General features: G+C 43.9%; 1 protein-coding gene across 1 annotated transcript in view; it reads right to left on the minus strand.

Annotated features, from left to right (window-relative positions):
- Positions 1-15,053, minus strand: part of DNAH11 (dynein axonemal heavy chain 11) — a 2,866,633-nt gene that overhangs the window by 1,990,236 nt on the left and 861,344 nt on the right. The window contains exon 23 of the mRNA XM_069211469.1: positions 5,041-5,199. Within this exon, the coding sequence (XP_069067570.1) occupies positions 5,041-5,199 (159 nt within the window). The remainder of the gene's footprint in view (positions 1-5,040; positions 5,200-15,053) is intronic.

The following is a 15,053-nucleotide window of genomic DNA, read 5'->3' on the forward strand; positions in this document are numbered from 1 at the left end:
TAATGTCTTTGTTAATACAAGTGAAAACCACACAGTTAATTTTTGAGACCAGGCAACTAGGCCAAAGCCTCTGCTAAATTTAAGCTAAGCATATAACAGTTTCAACAAGAAAATCATAGAATACATTTCATGATTAATTAAGCCCGTTTATAATAATGGCGAACTACCCCGTGGGCACAATTTCCCACGTACATTATTTTCTTTGCTAAAGTCACACTACCTAATATGATTTTGGTTACATGATATATGGATATTTGTTAGTCCTTCTTTTTCTGCGTCATCACTATGCAGACCCCTTCTTACTCTCCTCTATCCCTTATGGCCAAGGTATCACCCTTCCATTGCGCCCCAGTCTAGTTTCGATCACCCTTTCTTCCTTTTTTCTCGATCTGTAATAATGCTGATATGCTGCTTGAATGCAAAAAATGCTTATTTGAGTTAAAGTATCCAATGTAAAAAAAGACTAGTGTTTTCTTACAACCTGCGCATGCCACGTGTCTTGGCAACTCACTTTTTAAAGCAGAGCCAGTCTGTACACTGTGAAAATATTTTATGAGGCGGGCCATTGCACTTTCACTGAGATTCTGCGCAATGGAGCAGCCAGAAAATTAAAATACCCCCAACTTTGAACCAAAGCTCTTTTGGCACCAAGAAAATGCAGCAAACCATTGCAACCCTCCCAAGAAGAGCTTGCTTTTCTCTTCTATCCAAGCATCTATCCATCTTTTAATAATTACATCTATCTGCTGATATTCTCTACTTCATCTTTACATTCTGTCAGCAATTCAAACTTTCATCCATCATTCAGAGTGTCACCATTCTATTTGTCTGCACATCCATATTCAAACTTATCCCTCAAAATTCCCCATCCATTCATGTATCCATCCATCTAGCTATCCATCCATCCATTCATCCAACCATCCTTTAACATATCCATCCCCCTTTCATCATCCATTCATCCTTACATCCGATCCATCCTTTCACTCAGCCATCCATGCTTTCACTCATCCATCCATCCATTTACCATTTCACTCATCCATCCTTTTACTCACTTATCTATCTTTTCACTCATTTGTACATCTATTCACCCTTTCACTTATCCATCCGTCCACCCATTCATCCAGCCATCCATCCACCCTCCCTTTCACTCATCCATTTACTCTTTCACTCAGCCCTTCTTGCAATCATCCATCCACCCCATTCACTCCATCCATCCATGCAGCCTTTTAATCTGTTCATTCATCCATCCACTCATCCATCCACTCTTTTACTCACTCATCCATCCACTTAGCCATTCTCTCATCCATCTATCCATCCATCCTCTCTCCCTTTCACTCATCCATCCTTACATCCATCCATTCACATATTAATCAATACATTCACTCTTTCACTCACTCACCCTTCGCAGCCTTTCACAAAAATGATGAGCCTTTGTCTGGCAAGCTGCAGACAGAAGAGGCTCACCCCCGCTGTAGCTGCTAAAGCTGGGGGTTGACGACAGCCCTGGTTCTGTATCTGTGTGGAGACACTGGCGATCAATGGAGCAAAGGAAGACTGCACACCAACAAGAGAAACGCAAATTGACTTCTAGTTTTGCTGTGTATGTGCCATCACTGCGCCGTGCTTTGCACTAAAGGAGTTCACACTGCACCAGCACCTGTGCACTGCATACAAAGGCATGACTGTCAGTGGGGAAGCAAGCAAGTTTAGACTCTGATAATGGTACCACTGGAAAATTACGACACAAGGTCCCAGAAGACATAGTATTCTTTTGATTTGGAATGCATGGCCGGCGCTAGGCTTGGGCAGTGTGGGCGGCTGCCCAGGGCCCTGCACTCAGCCCACCAACTTGGGGCTCTGCACCAGGACGCCACAGTCAGGCCACGGTGTCACTCCTGTCCCATTATGGTCCCTGACTTTCTAATTGAAAGAATGGTGTCTCATTGGAGTTGGGCCGACGGGAGCACCCCCTCCTCTGGGCCTTACTGCTGTGGTGTAGAATTGTTATTTTTAAAATCAACCCTAACCACTGTGCTATGCTCTGAATCCTGAGTATATGGGGCCAGATGTAGCAATGTTCCAAATTGCGAGTTGCAATTTGCGAGTCCCAGCGACTCACAAATTGCAACTCGCAATTTGGAATGCAGAAAGGTGTCTCAGACACCTTCTGCGAGTCGCTATGGGGTCGCAAAGACCCACCTCATTAATATTAATGAGGTGGGTCGCAATTTGCGACCCCATAGCGAGTCAGGGCACTCACGGGGATGGTGGCCTGCTGGGAACAGCAGACCACCATGTCTGTGACTGCTTTTAAATAAAGCAGTTTTTTTTTTCAAAGTGCAACCCGTTTTCCTTAAAGGAAAACGAGCTACACTTTGAAAAAAAAACTGAAACCTTTAGTTTCGGTATTTTTCAGGGCAGGTAGTGCTCCATTTGACCACTGCCTGCTCTGAAAAATTAGTTTTGATGCCAGACACAAAGGGGAAGGGGTCCCGTTTGCGACTGGGTTACCATCCACTTCAATGGTAACTGCAATTCCATTTGTGACCGCTTTTGCGGTCGCAAATGGAATTGCATCGCATTGCGAGTCGCAAATAGGAAGGGAACACCCCTTCCTATTTGCGAGCCAGAAATGCATTTTGCGAGTCGGTTCCGACTTGCAAAATGCATTTCAACATAGCAAAGACGCATTTGCGACTCGCAAACGGCGATTTTCACCGTTTGCGAGTCGCAAAGTCTTTGCTACATCTGGCCCATGGTTCTCTAAACCACGCACTCTTAAAAAATGCTTATCAGTATGGATGACGTGAATCCTACTCCTTGTAGTCCCTTTCGTCAACATTTTCTATACACTAGTTTACACGTGTATGATGCATTGTCTCTGTATGTGTGTGTGACAAATTGCTCCAACACCCTAGACCAGGGGGTCTTCAAACTGGGAGACGGGCCCCTCCAGGGGGGCCTAAACTTATCCAGGGGGGACGCCAGGCTCTGGCCAAAAGAAGCATTACACAGATAACAGTGTTTTGTTTTAAGCAGAAACAGGTTATTGCATTTTTTAAAAGGTAACAGTACTTAACTGCAATGTTTAAATACATCTAGACATATTTAAACATTGCCATCTTTATAAAATATTTGTGAACAATTGTGAGGGGGGCCCAATGATTTTTATTTTTCAACTGGGGGGCGCAGCATTAAAAAGTTTGGGGACCACTGCCCTTGGCTGATAAGAGAGGTGCTATAAAGCAAATGAAGTACATGTGAGAGAATGGCTATGGAGAGATGAGAAGCACTGTTAGAGGGTGATGGTGAGGGGATCATTGATGAACCCCCCAAAAAAATTGTTGTATCCTGATGCACTGTAAGGTCATAATTTACTATAAAAACAAATACAATTGAATATATTATGTAAAATGTATTGTAGAATGCGCTTTTTTCCTTTTTTTTTTTCCCCCAAAAATTTCAAATGGGGTGAGAACACCCTAAGCCCAATTGTAGTGGTCAGGCTCATTCGCTACGCACACTATGGGAATTGGTCTCACAAAATTTGCCAGGGCTGCTTTGGGTTCCCAGTACGGCCCTGGAAGAGATGACCGGGAGCAGTGGCATAACAAACTTAAGGGGCCTCACTGCAAGGAATATGGAGGGTTACCCTCCCCTCACCCACTCTGTCAGAAGCTCTAAGGCCAGGGGCCCTTCACCTGTGCACAGTGCCAGCTAGTGCTAGGTGCATGAGTGTGTGCTGCTGAGGGGGCCCCCTGTAGCTCGGGGTCCCGCACCAAGGGGGTCTGCACAGGCTATTGTTACGCCACTGACAGGAAGGCTCAGCTCACTTTGGGCTCGAGGGTCCAAGAGGTCCTCAAACTCATCCAGAGGCAACAATCTGGCTCAATCCTTCAAAGGCTGTCCCACCTCTAAGACTAAAGCAATAGAAAATTTCACCAAGCTGTCCATTAATAAGTCTGATTTCATTGCAATGGTGAATGCTATTGAGAAAACAGTTTTCACGAAAATGGGTCATCAGAAAACAGGTCTTCTAAAATGCATTTTTCCTTCAAATTCACAACAGCCATACCTGATCAGGACCATGAAAACCAAGAGAGATAGTGGCTGAAACATACTCTAATTGTATTGCGTGACAGGGACATTTTTTAATGATTGTTGAACTGATTGAGGGATATGACTTGCTACCGTCCTATTTTGGGGCTACATTTCTGTTTAGAATCATTGTAAATAATTATGTGGAGTAAATTGATACTGTAATTTTGCATTATATGCGAGTTCACATAATGGGTGTCTTCTAAAAACTTTTGTGTAGCAAACTGGCATATTAATAATGTAAAGCTATGCCAATTAGATTGATTGCTTGGTAATGGAAACAAATGGGAGTAAAAGAAGAGTTAAGTATAAAGTGTATACGTAGTGGGTGCTTTTTTACCCATATTTACCCATACACATTAATAAACAACCTCTGCCTACATTATGGTGGTTCAATGTTTTGTGCAACCTAGGTTGCTAGCTCTTTGGTCAATCAGCTAGATGAAAAGAGGTGCTTCTGCACCAGGTGATGGAGGCATGGAAAAAGAAGTGGAGAATGTACTTCTTCCAACTTCCATTTTTTGTACCCCTTTCACCTTTGGCTGAGATGATTTGCCCATGCAGATCAGTAACACATCACTATTTTTAAAATTCCAGACTCATTTTACTGAATCTACAAATTGCTGACAAAGGCAACAACAAAGTCGAGAAGATGTTCAATTATCAATGTCAGAGGAAAATTAATAAACATACATCAAAAAAGGGTTTAAGAGCTCTATTCGTATTCCTACAACTGCTACATGAAGCTTTCATCTATAATCCATACTGACCCAGTTCACAAAGCATTGTGAGCACCTAACTGGAACTTTCTGTGAACAAATAACAAACCTGGTAGTGTGTTAATTATTTCCCAAATGACTATCTATTGTAAATTACTAGGTAACAAAAACATTTCTCAGCTTCTGATTATACTCATATGTTTATGCAGTACATAATACTTACACCTGTTGCTTTAATTATCTGGCACCAATGCCTTTCCCGAATGGCAGAATTCTGTAAATCTGCCACTGCCCTGAGAGATGTCGTCAAATTCTTGATAATTAAATCCAAGCAGATATAAGCATCCCAGGCACGAACCTCTTTGTCTATTGACCACAGTTCCTGAGAAGATAATTGTTTAAGATTGATATCAGACATGTAAAAAAGGAAGCTCAAACTTGCAGGAATAAAACAAACTTTGCATTGGTTCAACTTGTTTATGAAAATCAAAAATGAATGGTGGCTGGAAAAAAACAATTGTATCTGAATGTTTCCACCACATAAAAATTGCTTGTTTTCAAAATGATTAAAAGGATGAAAATAATTAAGCCCCATCAAATTCAAATGAAAAAGAGTAAGACTAAAACAGAAAATCCAAACTGAAATCACAATGGTCAAAATCAAACCCAATGGAATTTACTTAAACTAACAGCTAGAATAAAATAAAATTGACCAAACAAAATTTTTTATACCACAAACTATAATTGGTTATGCTACATTAAATTAAAAAGAGCTTAAGTAAAGTTAAAAGGTTAGTCTGAAACAAATGTTCATGTCTCTGCCACAGTGTAAATTTACAAGATTCGGGGTGCGGCCGAGACTTCAAGATGACAGTCGCACTTTAGAAGTGCTCCCGATCCCTCCATCATCCATCCATATTAAGCAGCATCGATCATCCGCATTAGGCGACCTACAGGTTGCCTGACACCTCAGGGGTCCCGAAGGTGCTGCCACAGGAAGGAAACACCGGTCACCAGACCGAGAAGTGCCTGACACGCCTGATGGGCAGAAAATGGTGGCGGTTGCGGGGAGCGCTGCCTAAGGCTGGGTCCACTTGAACAGCGAGGGTGGGACTCTGCCCCTGGTCCTGTTTGGACCAAACAGAGATTCTTTGGGTGTGCTTCTTGCCCCTGGGACACTCTAGCTCCTCTGTGGCCTGACGTTGGGCATGAAACCCAAAGCCCAGGCCTTGGTCCAGGGCCCTGCTCTGAAGGTCTCAAGGAGGGGGAGACAGGCCCCTCCTCCAGCTTGGCCTTGCTTCCGTGACAACACACGAAGGGGTGCCATATACTACGCACCCAGGACTCCAGGTGAGCAAACATTATGGCACAAGGTCACGCCAGGACCCACTGCTCCATTGCAATGCTCCCAAGCCACTGGTAAGGGCCGGTCAGAGGTGGAGTTGTGGGAGTCCGGGTGGCAAAGAACATCGCAATTCACGATACAAGGTTTTGGGCAATACTGAGGCCCTAACAAAGCAGTGGTGGTGGCCTCAGTGGAATCCCTGGTGTGAAGAGAGACATTCATTGGACATTGGCCCAAGACCTTTTGCCTTGGGCTAATGCCCTCATAACACAGGGCTGTATTGGCATTCCAAGGACATTGTGAGTGGTGCAGGATTGAATGGATCATGCCATTGTCAAATGAGACTGTCACCCTATGGACATTAAGTTGGTGGGAGAGGTTGCTAAATGCATACCATAGTGGATTATTGGGCCTGATTTGCTTCCGCAGCCCCCCGGACACTGAGTGATGGGCGTTGCTGAGGGATTAAACGGGGCGAGCTGAGCAGGCAACCAGCTGCCCTACTGAGAGGCCTTCTCGATTTTGGTGCGAGGAGGGTCTCGCCTCTCCCTGATAACACACTCTGTGGGTGCTGTACATGGGAGATGCTCTATCCAACACCCCCTGCCCTTTTGGTGTCTCTAAGGACACGAAACAACCTCGAGGTGTACGAGGTCAACCACGACTGACTACAGCAACCATGAGTAAAGACAAAGCTACCCACTCCTCAGCGGGACCAAATGAAGACAGACCAGTACACTACTGCCCCATCAGTAGAGTCAGGAACCAGTCCTCAGCCGACCAGGGATTAAGCCACCATTTTGCAAGTGATTCAGTCATCATGAAAGGCAATTAAAAATAAAATAGGAAAAGTCAGGGAGGATGTTGCACTGCTGCACCAGGATCTCTGCAATGCCACAGCCTGAATTACAGAAGCTGAAATTCCCCTCTCTGAGGTTGAAGATGAGGTGAAAACCCTTAAGACTCAAGGAACAACTCTTATGACACGTATTTCTGAACTGCACCGCCGGGACAAAGATGCAGAGAGCCACAGAGAAGACGCAACAACATTCACATTATTGGCAGCCCCAAAAATAGAGAACAACAAATGGTGGAGTTCTTTGAAGGCTGAATCAGATCATGGATGCCACAGGCTCTCCTATTGTAATTGTTTGCAATCGAGAGAGCTCACTGCTCACAGAGACTGCTGAGGCGGAGGCACAGGCCCTGTGGGCTGGGGCACCCTCTGACAACTCCATTCCCAAGGAGATTAACTCGAGCTGTGACACTAATCCATCCCAAAGCCCCATCATTTAACATATGACACTTAACATTGACCTGTTAATGTTACACAGGGGCTACACCTTGTTGATTTACTGCGACCAACTACGCTGTGGTTGAAGATCTGATGCTGATGAAGAGAATCCAATAGAATGGAGGGGTCGCCCATGACCTGATAACCTACTTTATTTCTTTTTGACTTCTTATCATTAAAAGTTTTATAGGGGGTGGAACAATCAGTTGTTCAGAAGGTTTCTGCTGTTGTTTTTCTGTGTTCATATATGTTCAGCTCACTTGTTCTGGCAAGCTTATAACAGCGCACATGCACCCACAGCAAGCAGATAGGATCACGTGGCAGCATGTGTTTAGTGAGGGCCCTACGGATCTAGCACCGGACTCAATCTTGGCTTCGTTAGTGAGCTCCCTTCGGGTGGGGGGGCCTGGTTTTCTACCTGAGATGATACGACCATTTCAGATTTTGTCCTGGAAGGTAAACAGCCTCCTCGACAAGATAAAACATGCCACAGTCTTTATCTTTGCTAATTGCCACAGTCCAGATATAATGCTGCTGCAGGAGATGCATGTGGTGGAACAATGCACGTAGGTATGATCAAATCTGTTATTCTGGCTCCCATAGGGGTCCTAGGGGTGTAGCGATCCTGTTACATCGCTCCCTGCCAATAAAGGTCGACAAGGTGATCATAGACATTCAGGGGCAGTACATTGCTCTCATGGGTAGGATTGAGGGCTGCACAATAAACTTAGTGAGTGTTTTTGTTCCTCCAGGTTTGTACAAAACTGCTTGGGGGAATCTGTTGAGGGTATTGCTCAAGCTTCCCTGTGAACAGACACTCATAGGAGACGACTTCATCGCAGTTGTGGATCCTGGGAGGGATAAATCAGGTCCGCAATCTGCTTTGCGCTGAGCAGCGGCGAGACACCTAGCGGACTGGCTCTCATCCCTGGGACTGAGTAATGTGTGGAGGGGGTGGCACTCTTGGGTCCGGCAGTTTACTTACACTTCAGCAGCATACCACATTCAATCTAGAATAGATCTTATCCTTGTCCCAACTGGAGAAAGTAGTGGTATTGATGATATCTGAATTCTCCGACGAGGAACCCCTAACCACACTCCTCTCCTGGCACACATGGGCTCTGCTGCCATGGGGGCTCGCCCCAGGTGGCAACTTAATGCTTGCCACCTTTAGAGCAAGGACTGCATTCATTACCTACAAACTGAACTGCAGACATATTTTGACAAACTACAGTTCCGTCTCGTCATCCGGGACTCTCTGGGCGGCCAGTAAAGCAGTGATCAGAGATTTCGCTAAAGGGTTTATCTGCTCGCTAGAGATATCACGTATGTTCCACATTACGCAATTAGAGGTTTAGGCCCTTCAGCTCAAAGTGGAGCTGACAGGGCAACCCAATGAAGTGGACTCCCGTCTCCTGGCTCTAATCTGGGACAAAATACGTAAACAGTCCATGGAGGTGCCTAACCACCTATGGAGGGCATCCACTTCCAGAGTCTATGGCTGGGGGAACAAAAATGGGAAATTGCTGTACTGGTTGGTTTCCGATCACCAACAGTCTATCATCATTACTGAAGTTGAGAACTCGTGGGGCCACATGGTACATACCCTTCCCGAGAACTCAGACGTGTTTGCCGAATATTATCAATCCCTCTACGCGGCCTCTGACCCCGAATACACAACTCAGTTCCTTAACCACATTCCTCTCCCTAGGATGCCTCAGGCTGAAGCAGATATGCTAGATGAATCCATCTCAGGTGCGGAAATTGGGAGGGCTATCACAGCTCTGACCCCAGAGAAGACACCAGGACCCAACGGCCTTCCAGCTGAATACTGTGTTAAATTCTGGGAACAGCTGACTCCCAGAGTTTTGGCCCTCTATGCAAAAGTGGGTGCCTTTTCCCCAGAAATGGACATGGTCACCATAGGAGTGATCCCTAAGCCCCAAACCCCATCCTGTATATGTGCAGACTATTGACCCATCTCCCTAATAAATAGTGATGGTGAAATCTTTGCCACCATCTTGGCAGCAAATATCAAACGGGTTTTGCCTTTATTGATACACCCTGATCAATGCAAGTTTATGGCAAACCGTGGCACACATCACTGTATCCGCTAGCTCCAGGTCACCATGGCTCTTGTCCTGTTTCTCATGGATTTTGAGAAGGCATTTTACTCTGTGGACTGGGGCTACCTGCGGTTGGTATTGAAATTAGTTGGATTGGGTATGTGTTTTTTGCAGGCGTGTGCAGATGTTGTATGCTAGCCCCGAGGTACGAGTGCAGATCAATGGGGCCCTCTCACAAGCCTTTCCCATACTTCGAGGCACTCGCCCGGGCTGCCCTCTCTCCCCCCTCCTCTTTACTCTGGTGATGGAACCTTTAACGCACTTGGTTTCAGATGGATCCCCTACTTAAGGGATGGTGATGGAATATTGGCCAAGACGACCTCATAGCACTCTATTCTGATGACCTTCTGGTCTATATGATGGACCCGGCGAACTGCGGCCTATGTTGCCTGCATCTTCTGTGGTGCTTTGTGGAAGCCTCTGGCCTTCAAGTGAACTCTCCGAAGTCTGTAATCGTGCCCCAGTCGCAATCATGTGACTGTTCTGAATGGCAGGACAGGGTGCCAAACAGGCAACTAAGTTTCAAGTATTTGGGGATTTGGGTGGCATTGCACTCTGACTTGGCATGTACCTCAACTGGAGACCATGAACAGAACGTGCGACAGCTGACCTAATGAGATGGTGCACCCTTCCGTTAAACGTTCTAGGTCGTGTAGCTCTCTTTAAGATGATGATCCTCCTCCACTTCGCATATATCTGACAAAACCGGTTGTTCCCATTGCCACGCTCCTGGTTCCACACCTTTGATAACACTGTGATGTCTTTTCTGAGGAAAGGAACCAGGCATCGCATAGCAGTGCAACACTGTCAGCAGAGCTCCTATGATGGAGGGCCAGGCATGGCGCATCTCTACCCGTACTATTTGATCACCCAACTCTTGGTTATTCATGATTGGTTCACAGGGGGATGGTCTGATCCAGCATATAAACTGGAGCTCAATGCAATGGACTTTCCTGGGGTGCTAGATGTTCTGTATGGATCACCAGTTCCCAAAGAGGTGGCCTCGGAAACCAGGATGATGTTTTTGCATGGCGGGAAGCATTAAGACATACTGGATATACGACCACACTGACGCAGCAAATCCCTGTATGGATGGGCACTTGGCTGTGAGAGATGGCTACACTGAAGGAGTTCCATAGATGGGATCAACTGGAGATCTTACATCTTGGGTATGTTTAAAGGAGCATACATGTGAGCCTCACCAAAGAGCGCAAGTGTCCTACCAACGAACACATTCACACCTCTAGAAATACTTGCAGCTCTGCCACGCCCTCCGGGTGCACCTTGGGAATGGCGACCCAATACCAGAGCACAGTCCACTGGAGGCAAAATTACTTATGGGAGAGAAGAGGAAAGGGGGAGTATCCCAGATCTACAAAATATTGATGCCCCAGGAGACCTCACCCATATAAGAGTACGATGGGAGGAACAACTTGTACAGACATACTTCCTACATGGACTGTATCTATCTCCTGAGAGACTACTAGCGAATCCCACCTGCCCCAGATGTGGTACGGCACCAGCCAATTTTTACCACATGATATGCTGTGCTCTCGTATAGAACATTACTGGATTGCACTCCTAAAAAAGCTCTGATTGCTCCTGGGTTGGGAGGTCCCACTGTCTCCATTGTCTGTGATCCTAGTGGTCATGAAGGGTATGGGAGGTACCAAAATGGATCGACTTTTTCTAGGCACTGCCCTCATGGAGGCCAAGAGGGAAATTCAGAAGTTATAGTTAGAGTTCATTCAAGTTAACTATAACTCACGCTCTAAGGTAACTATAACTCATGCCTTCACCATGCACAGATAATTACTCCACATATTATATCATTGATGAGATCTTGTATGGCATTTTTGATATTATCACTGCAACATATGCAATAAAATTATTGATAAGAAAACTGCGTATGGCAAGGGCACGAGTTATAATTACCTTAGGGTGCAAGTTGTAGTTACTTGAAAGAACTCAAACTGTAACTGCTGAATTTCTATGGGTTTTTTTATGAGTAAATTCAGAACCAAACCATAACATCCCTGTAACCTTTATTTTTTTTAGTGAATTTCTATGTTTTTTCAAAAAAAATTGTCAGTGCACAGTGCAGGTTGGCTACAGGGCCTATCTCTCTCAGTGGATCTATGAGTGGGTGCGTGAGTGCCTGAGTGGGAGTGTGAGTCCGAGTGGGTCAGAGTAGATGCATGAGTGGGTGTGAAAGTGGGCGCATGAGTCTGAGTGCATGTATGAGTATATGAATTAGTGTATGAATGAGTCATTTTCTTTCAAGTTTGTTTCACATTTGTGAATTTTTTGCGAATACTTTGTGACAATTATGAAAATTTGTGAATTTTTTTGAAGATCGTGCATGTTGATGCAAAATTATTGTAAACTGATAATTTGCCCCGAAAAAACACCTACATCATACTACTGTAGTCAGGGTACCATCACCCTGACACCTTTTTCCACTTTCAATTAGGATTTTCACCCCTGGGGACCATCTCCCATGAAATGAAATGGCTGCTGCAACTTTCTAGACAGGTTGCGCTTAGCCAAATACAGCACTTCTTTTTGCATGCTTATTTGTGCAAATTTCCAAATTTGTGCAAAATATTCACGAAATAATCGCAAAGTCTCCAAGGCCAGAGATATCTAAGTTTGTGTTCCCTTTTGTTTCACAAAATCTACTAAACATATTTACACTAAACAATCGAAAGCACAATCTGCGTACTGAAATCTAGCTTTCTTCCAAATTTGGCTTAATTCCATTGAGCGGTTCAGGCTGTAGTTGTGTCTAAAGGTATTTATGGGAATTTCACATGGGAAACAACTTTTTTGACCCCCTCCTTTTTCTCAGCCCCTGCTTGATGGATCACCCCAAAACTTTCCATGAACAACAAGAATCACCAGGGTGTTTTCTTGGGGAACATTTTGTGAAGATTCTTCAAAGGGTGCCAAAGATATAGGCAAGTCAAAAAAAGCTTTTTATATGGAAACATGGTCTTAACTGTAACTACCTAGTGGCAACTGCCACTGGGAAATATAAATTAATAATCTTCTACTCTGAATGCACCTTCAGTAATATTACACTTTACATTAGTAACATTAAGGCACACAATATATGTATTGTCGATTACAAGGCGGGTCACTTCCGTGACACATGATGGTGCAACCAAAATTATGTTTTCCCATCGCCCATGTACTAATGTGTATCTGTTATATTACAATAAGACTTAGTAGGTTTATATCTTCCATAATTCTCACACAATTCAGCAAATGATGTATAGTGTAGTTATCTGTGCAAATAAAAGCACACGACCCCACTAATGCAGACACATGGACAAACACTCTTCCTCTGTCATGAAATCAACATATTTGAATAAAACTGTGAACCAAGGTCATTGGTACTAGCGTTAAATAAAGCTGGAACTATCAGCAATTCTATTGAACATCTTTTATCACATCAAGATCAAGAGTCTGTTTGCTCAAAGTGCTATCACATACACAGGCAGGATTATCAGACTATGAGTGCAGCCACAATTCGTTCTACCAAAGCACCATAGTTGAACAGTACCCCCAGCTACTGAGATGTATGTGTACAAATCAGTATGGCTGCTACCTTCAGGTCATTTCTCTGACTTCAGTTCTCACAAGACCATTAACAAAAGGCTGATGTAGCAAACAAATTACTTTTTGTATATATCGCAAGTATAGCATAAAGAACTGAATAGGTGATCATTGAGAGTACTTTGCTGTTAATATTTATCAAGGGGGTGCCCACCATCTTCACTTTGAAGAGTGCATGCCATATACCCAGCTCTATTACGCCTACACCCTGTCCTACAATTTATGATGCAGCTTATTCATTGATTTGTTCATTGGCTCTATCGGTCCACACTTTCCCCATATATTTACACTGTGAAGCAATAATATTTGGCAGTTATTTCCTGGGCACACAGGGCCTCCATTATTAAACATAGGATTGATTATTGGACAGAACTAAGATAGATCAGTTGCTTTTACCTATAGGAGTCGGTCAGCCTTAAGAAGTCAAAGGCTTTATGAGAAAAACACCAGCTGTAAATCCTCCATTTTCAAAAGTCTCCTGAGAAAGCTGTAAGTGTTCTGACAGCAGGTGACTTTATTCACTCCCCAGTCAAGTGGAAAGAAAGCTTCATCTAATTTCCACTGTGGTTCCCTGAGGAAGAAGTGCCCCCTCTCAGGACTGCCAGGACTGAACCACCCGACACTGTGAACCAATGGTAGTTCATCACTTGCTCTTTTTTTATTAATAATATATTTTATTGAGTTTGTACAGATTAATACAAATGAGGCTAATGTTACAATGGTGTAATTTCGGTTTTCAGAACAAGGGTAACAAACAGCCAAGCATTGACTCCTACCCCTCCAACCCATCCCTGCTCCCAACCACCCATCACTCTCAGTGTCAATTTGTACTTCCTCATAATGGTGTGCCATCTCCCTAAATGGAAATTTTGTTCCCCAAAGTTCCTGATTTCTGAATCTAATAGTTTGTTTGTAAGGGTTACCTGTTCTAAGCAGATGCCCTAGTAGTAAGAACATATTTCCCTGGTCAACCTTTGGCCAGGTAATCTGATTTCTCCATGCTCATGCAGTAGTCTAGCCCATGTTTTCCATTCAGTATTTTCCAGGAGGTAAGGAGTCCTTTCACCTAGGCGGTGCATTCATTTAGACCAACATTAGCCTCAAGTGAAGTGGACCTTTTTTTGTTTTACCTGTCACTCTCTAATTCTTGTGGAGAAGACTTATGGAGAAGTTCACGTTTAGGTTTTAGTCTGAGTCTCCATCCCAGGATAGGCCCTAGGCAGGAAAAGATTTCAGGGCCGTGGAGCCCAAACTCTGTGTAAGAGGACTTCCTCCTCCACATTACTGCTCTTTATTTCTAACAATATGGTTCTTCCAACAGCCAAATGCTTACCACTGGCTGGTAGATATGTTGGTTTTTATTATCACTAGCTATATTTGGTTGAGATGAAGAAGAATTGTCTCAGTAGTAAAATAGTTCTATTGAAGATGGGACTTCTTCCTACAAGATAAACGTAACTCATTATTGAAAAAGATGTTTTATTTGAGCTAAGGCCTGTCAAAAATGTTCAGTTATTTGAAAAGGCCCAAAAGCTCCAAGCATGTTTTGCACTACAGAACAGGCTATTCTCTATTCATGTAAGACTTCTTGTGGGGCAAATGTAGCATATGGTACTGTACTGGAAAGTCAGTAAACTCTACACATTGCACATAAAAACAGTGTTTTTCATCTTTTGCCAAAGTTTATTTTAACTTAGTCTGGTCAGCATTGCTTACAGAAGATGACAAAGTCATTGACATGGATTATGGAAAAATGAGTCAAAAAAAGAACTCAAATTTATTTACCGGATATTAATTTGCTGTGAGTGGATTTCAAAGTTGAAATGACATTCCCTGTTATTCAAAATAAT

Source organism: Pleurodeles waltl, chromosome 10, assembly GCF_031143425.1.
Source record: "Pleurodeles waltl isolate 20211129_DDA chromosome 10, aPleWal1.hap1.20221129, whole genome shotgun sequence".
NCBI lineage: Eukaryota > Metazoa > Chordata > Amphibia > Caudata > Salamandridae > Pleurodeles > Pleurodeles waltl.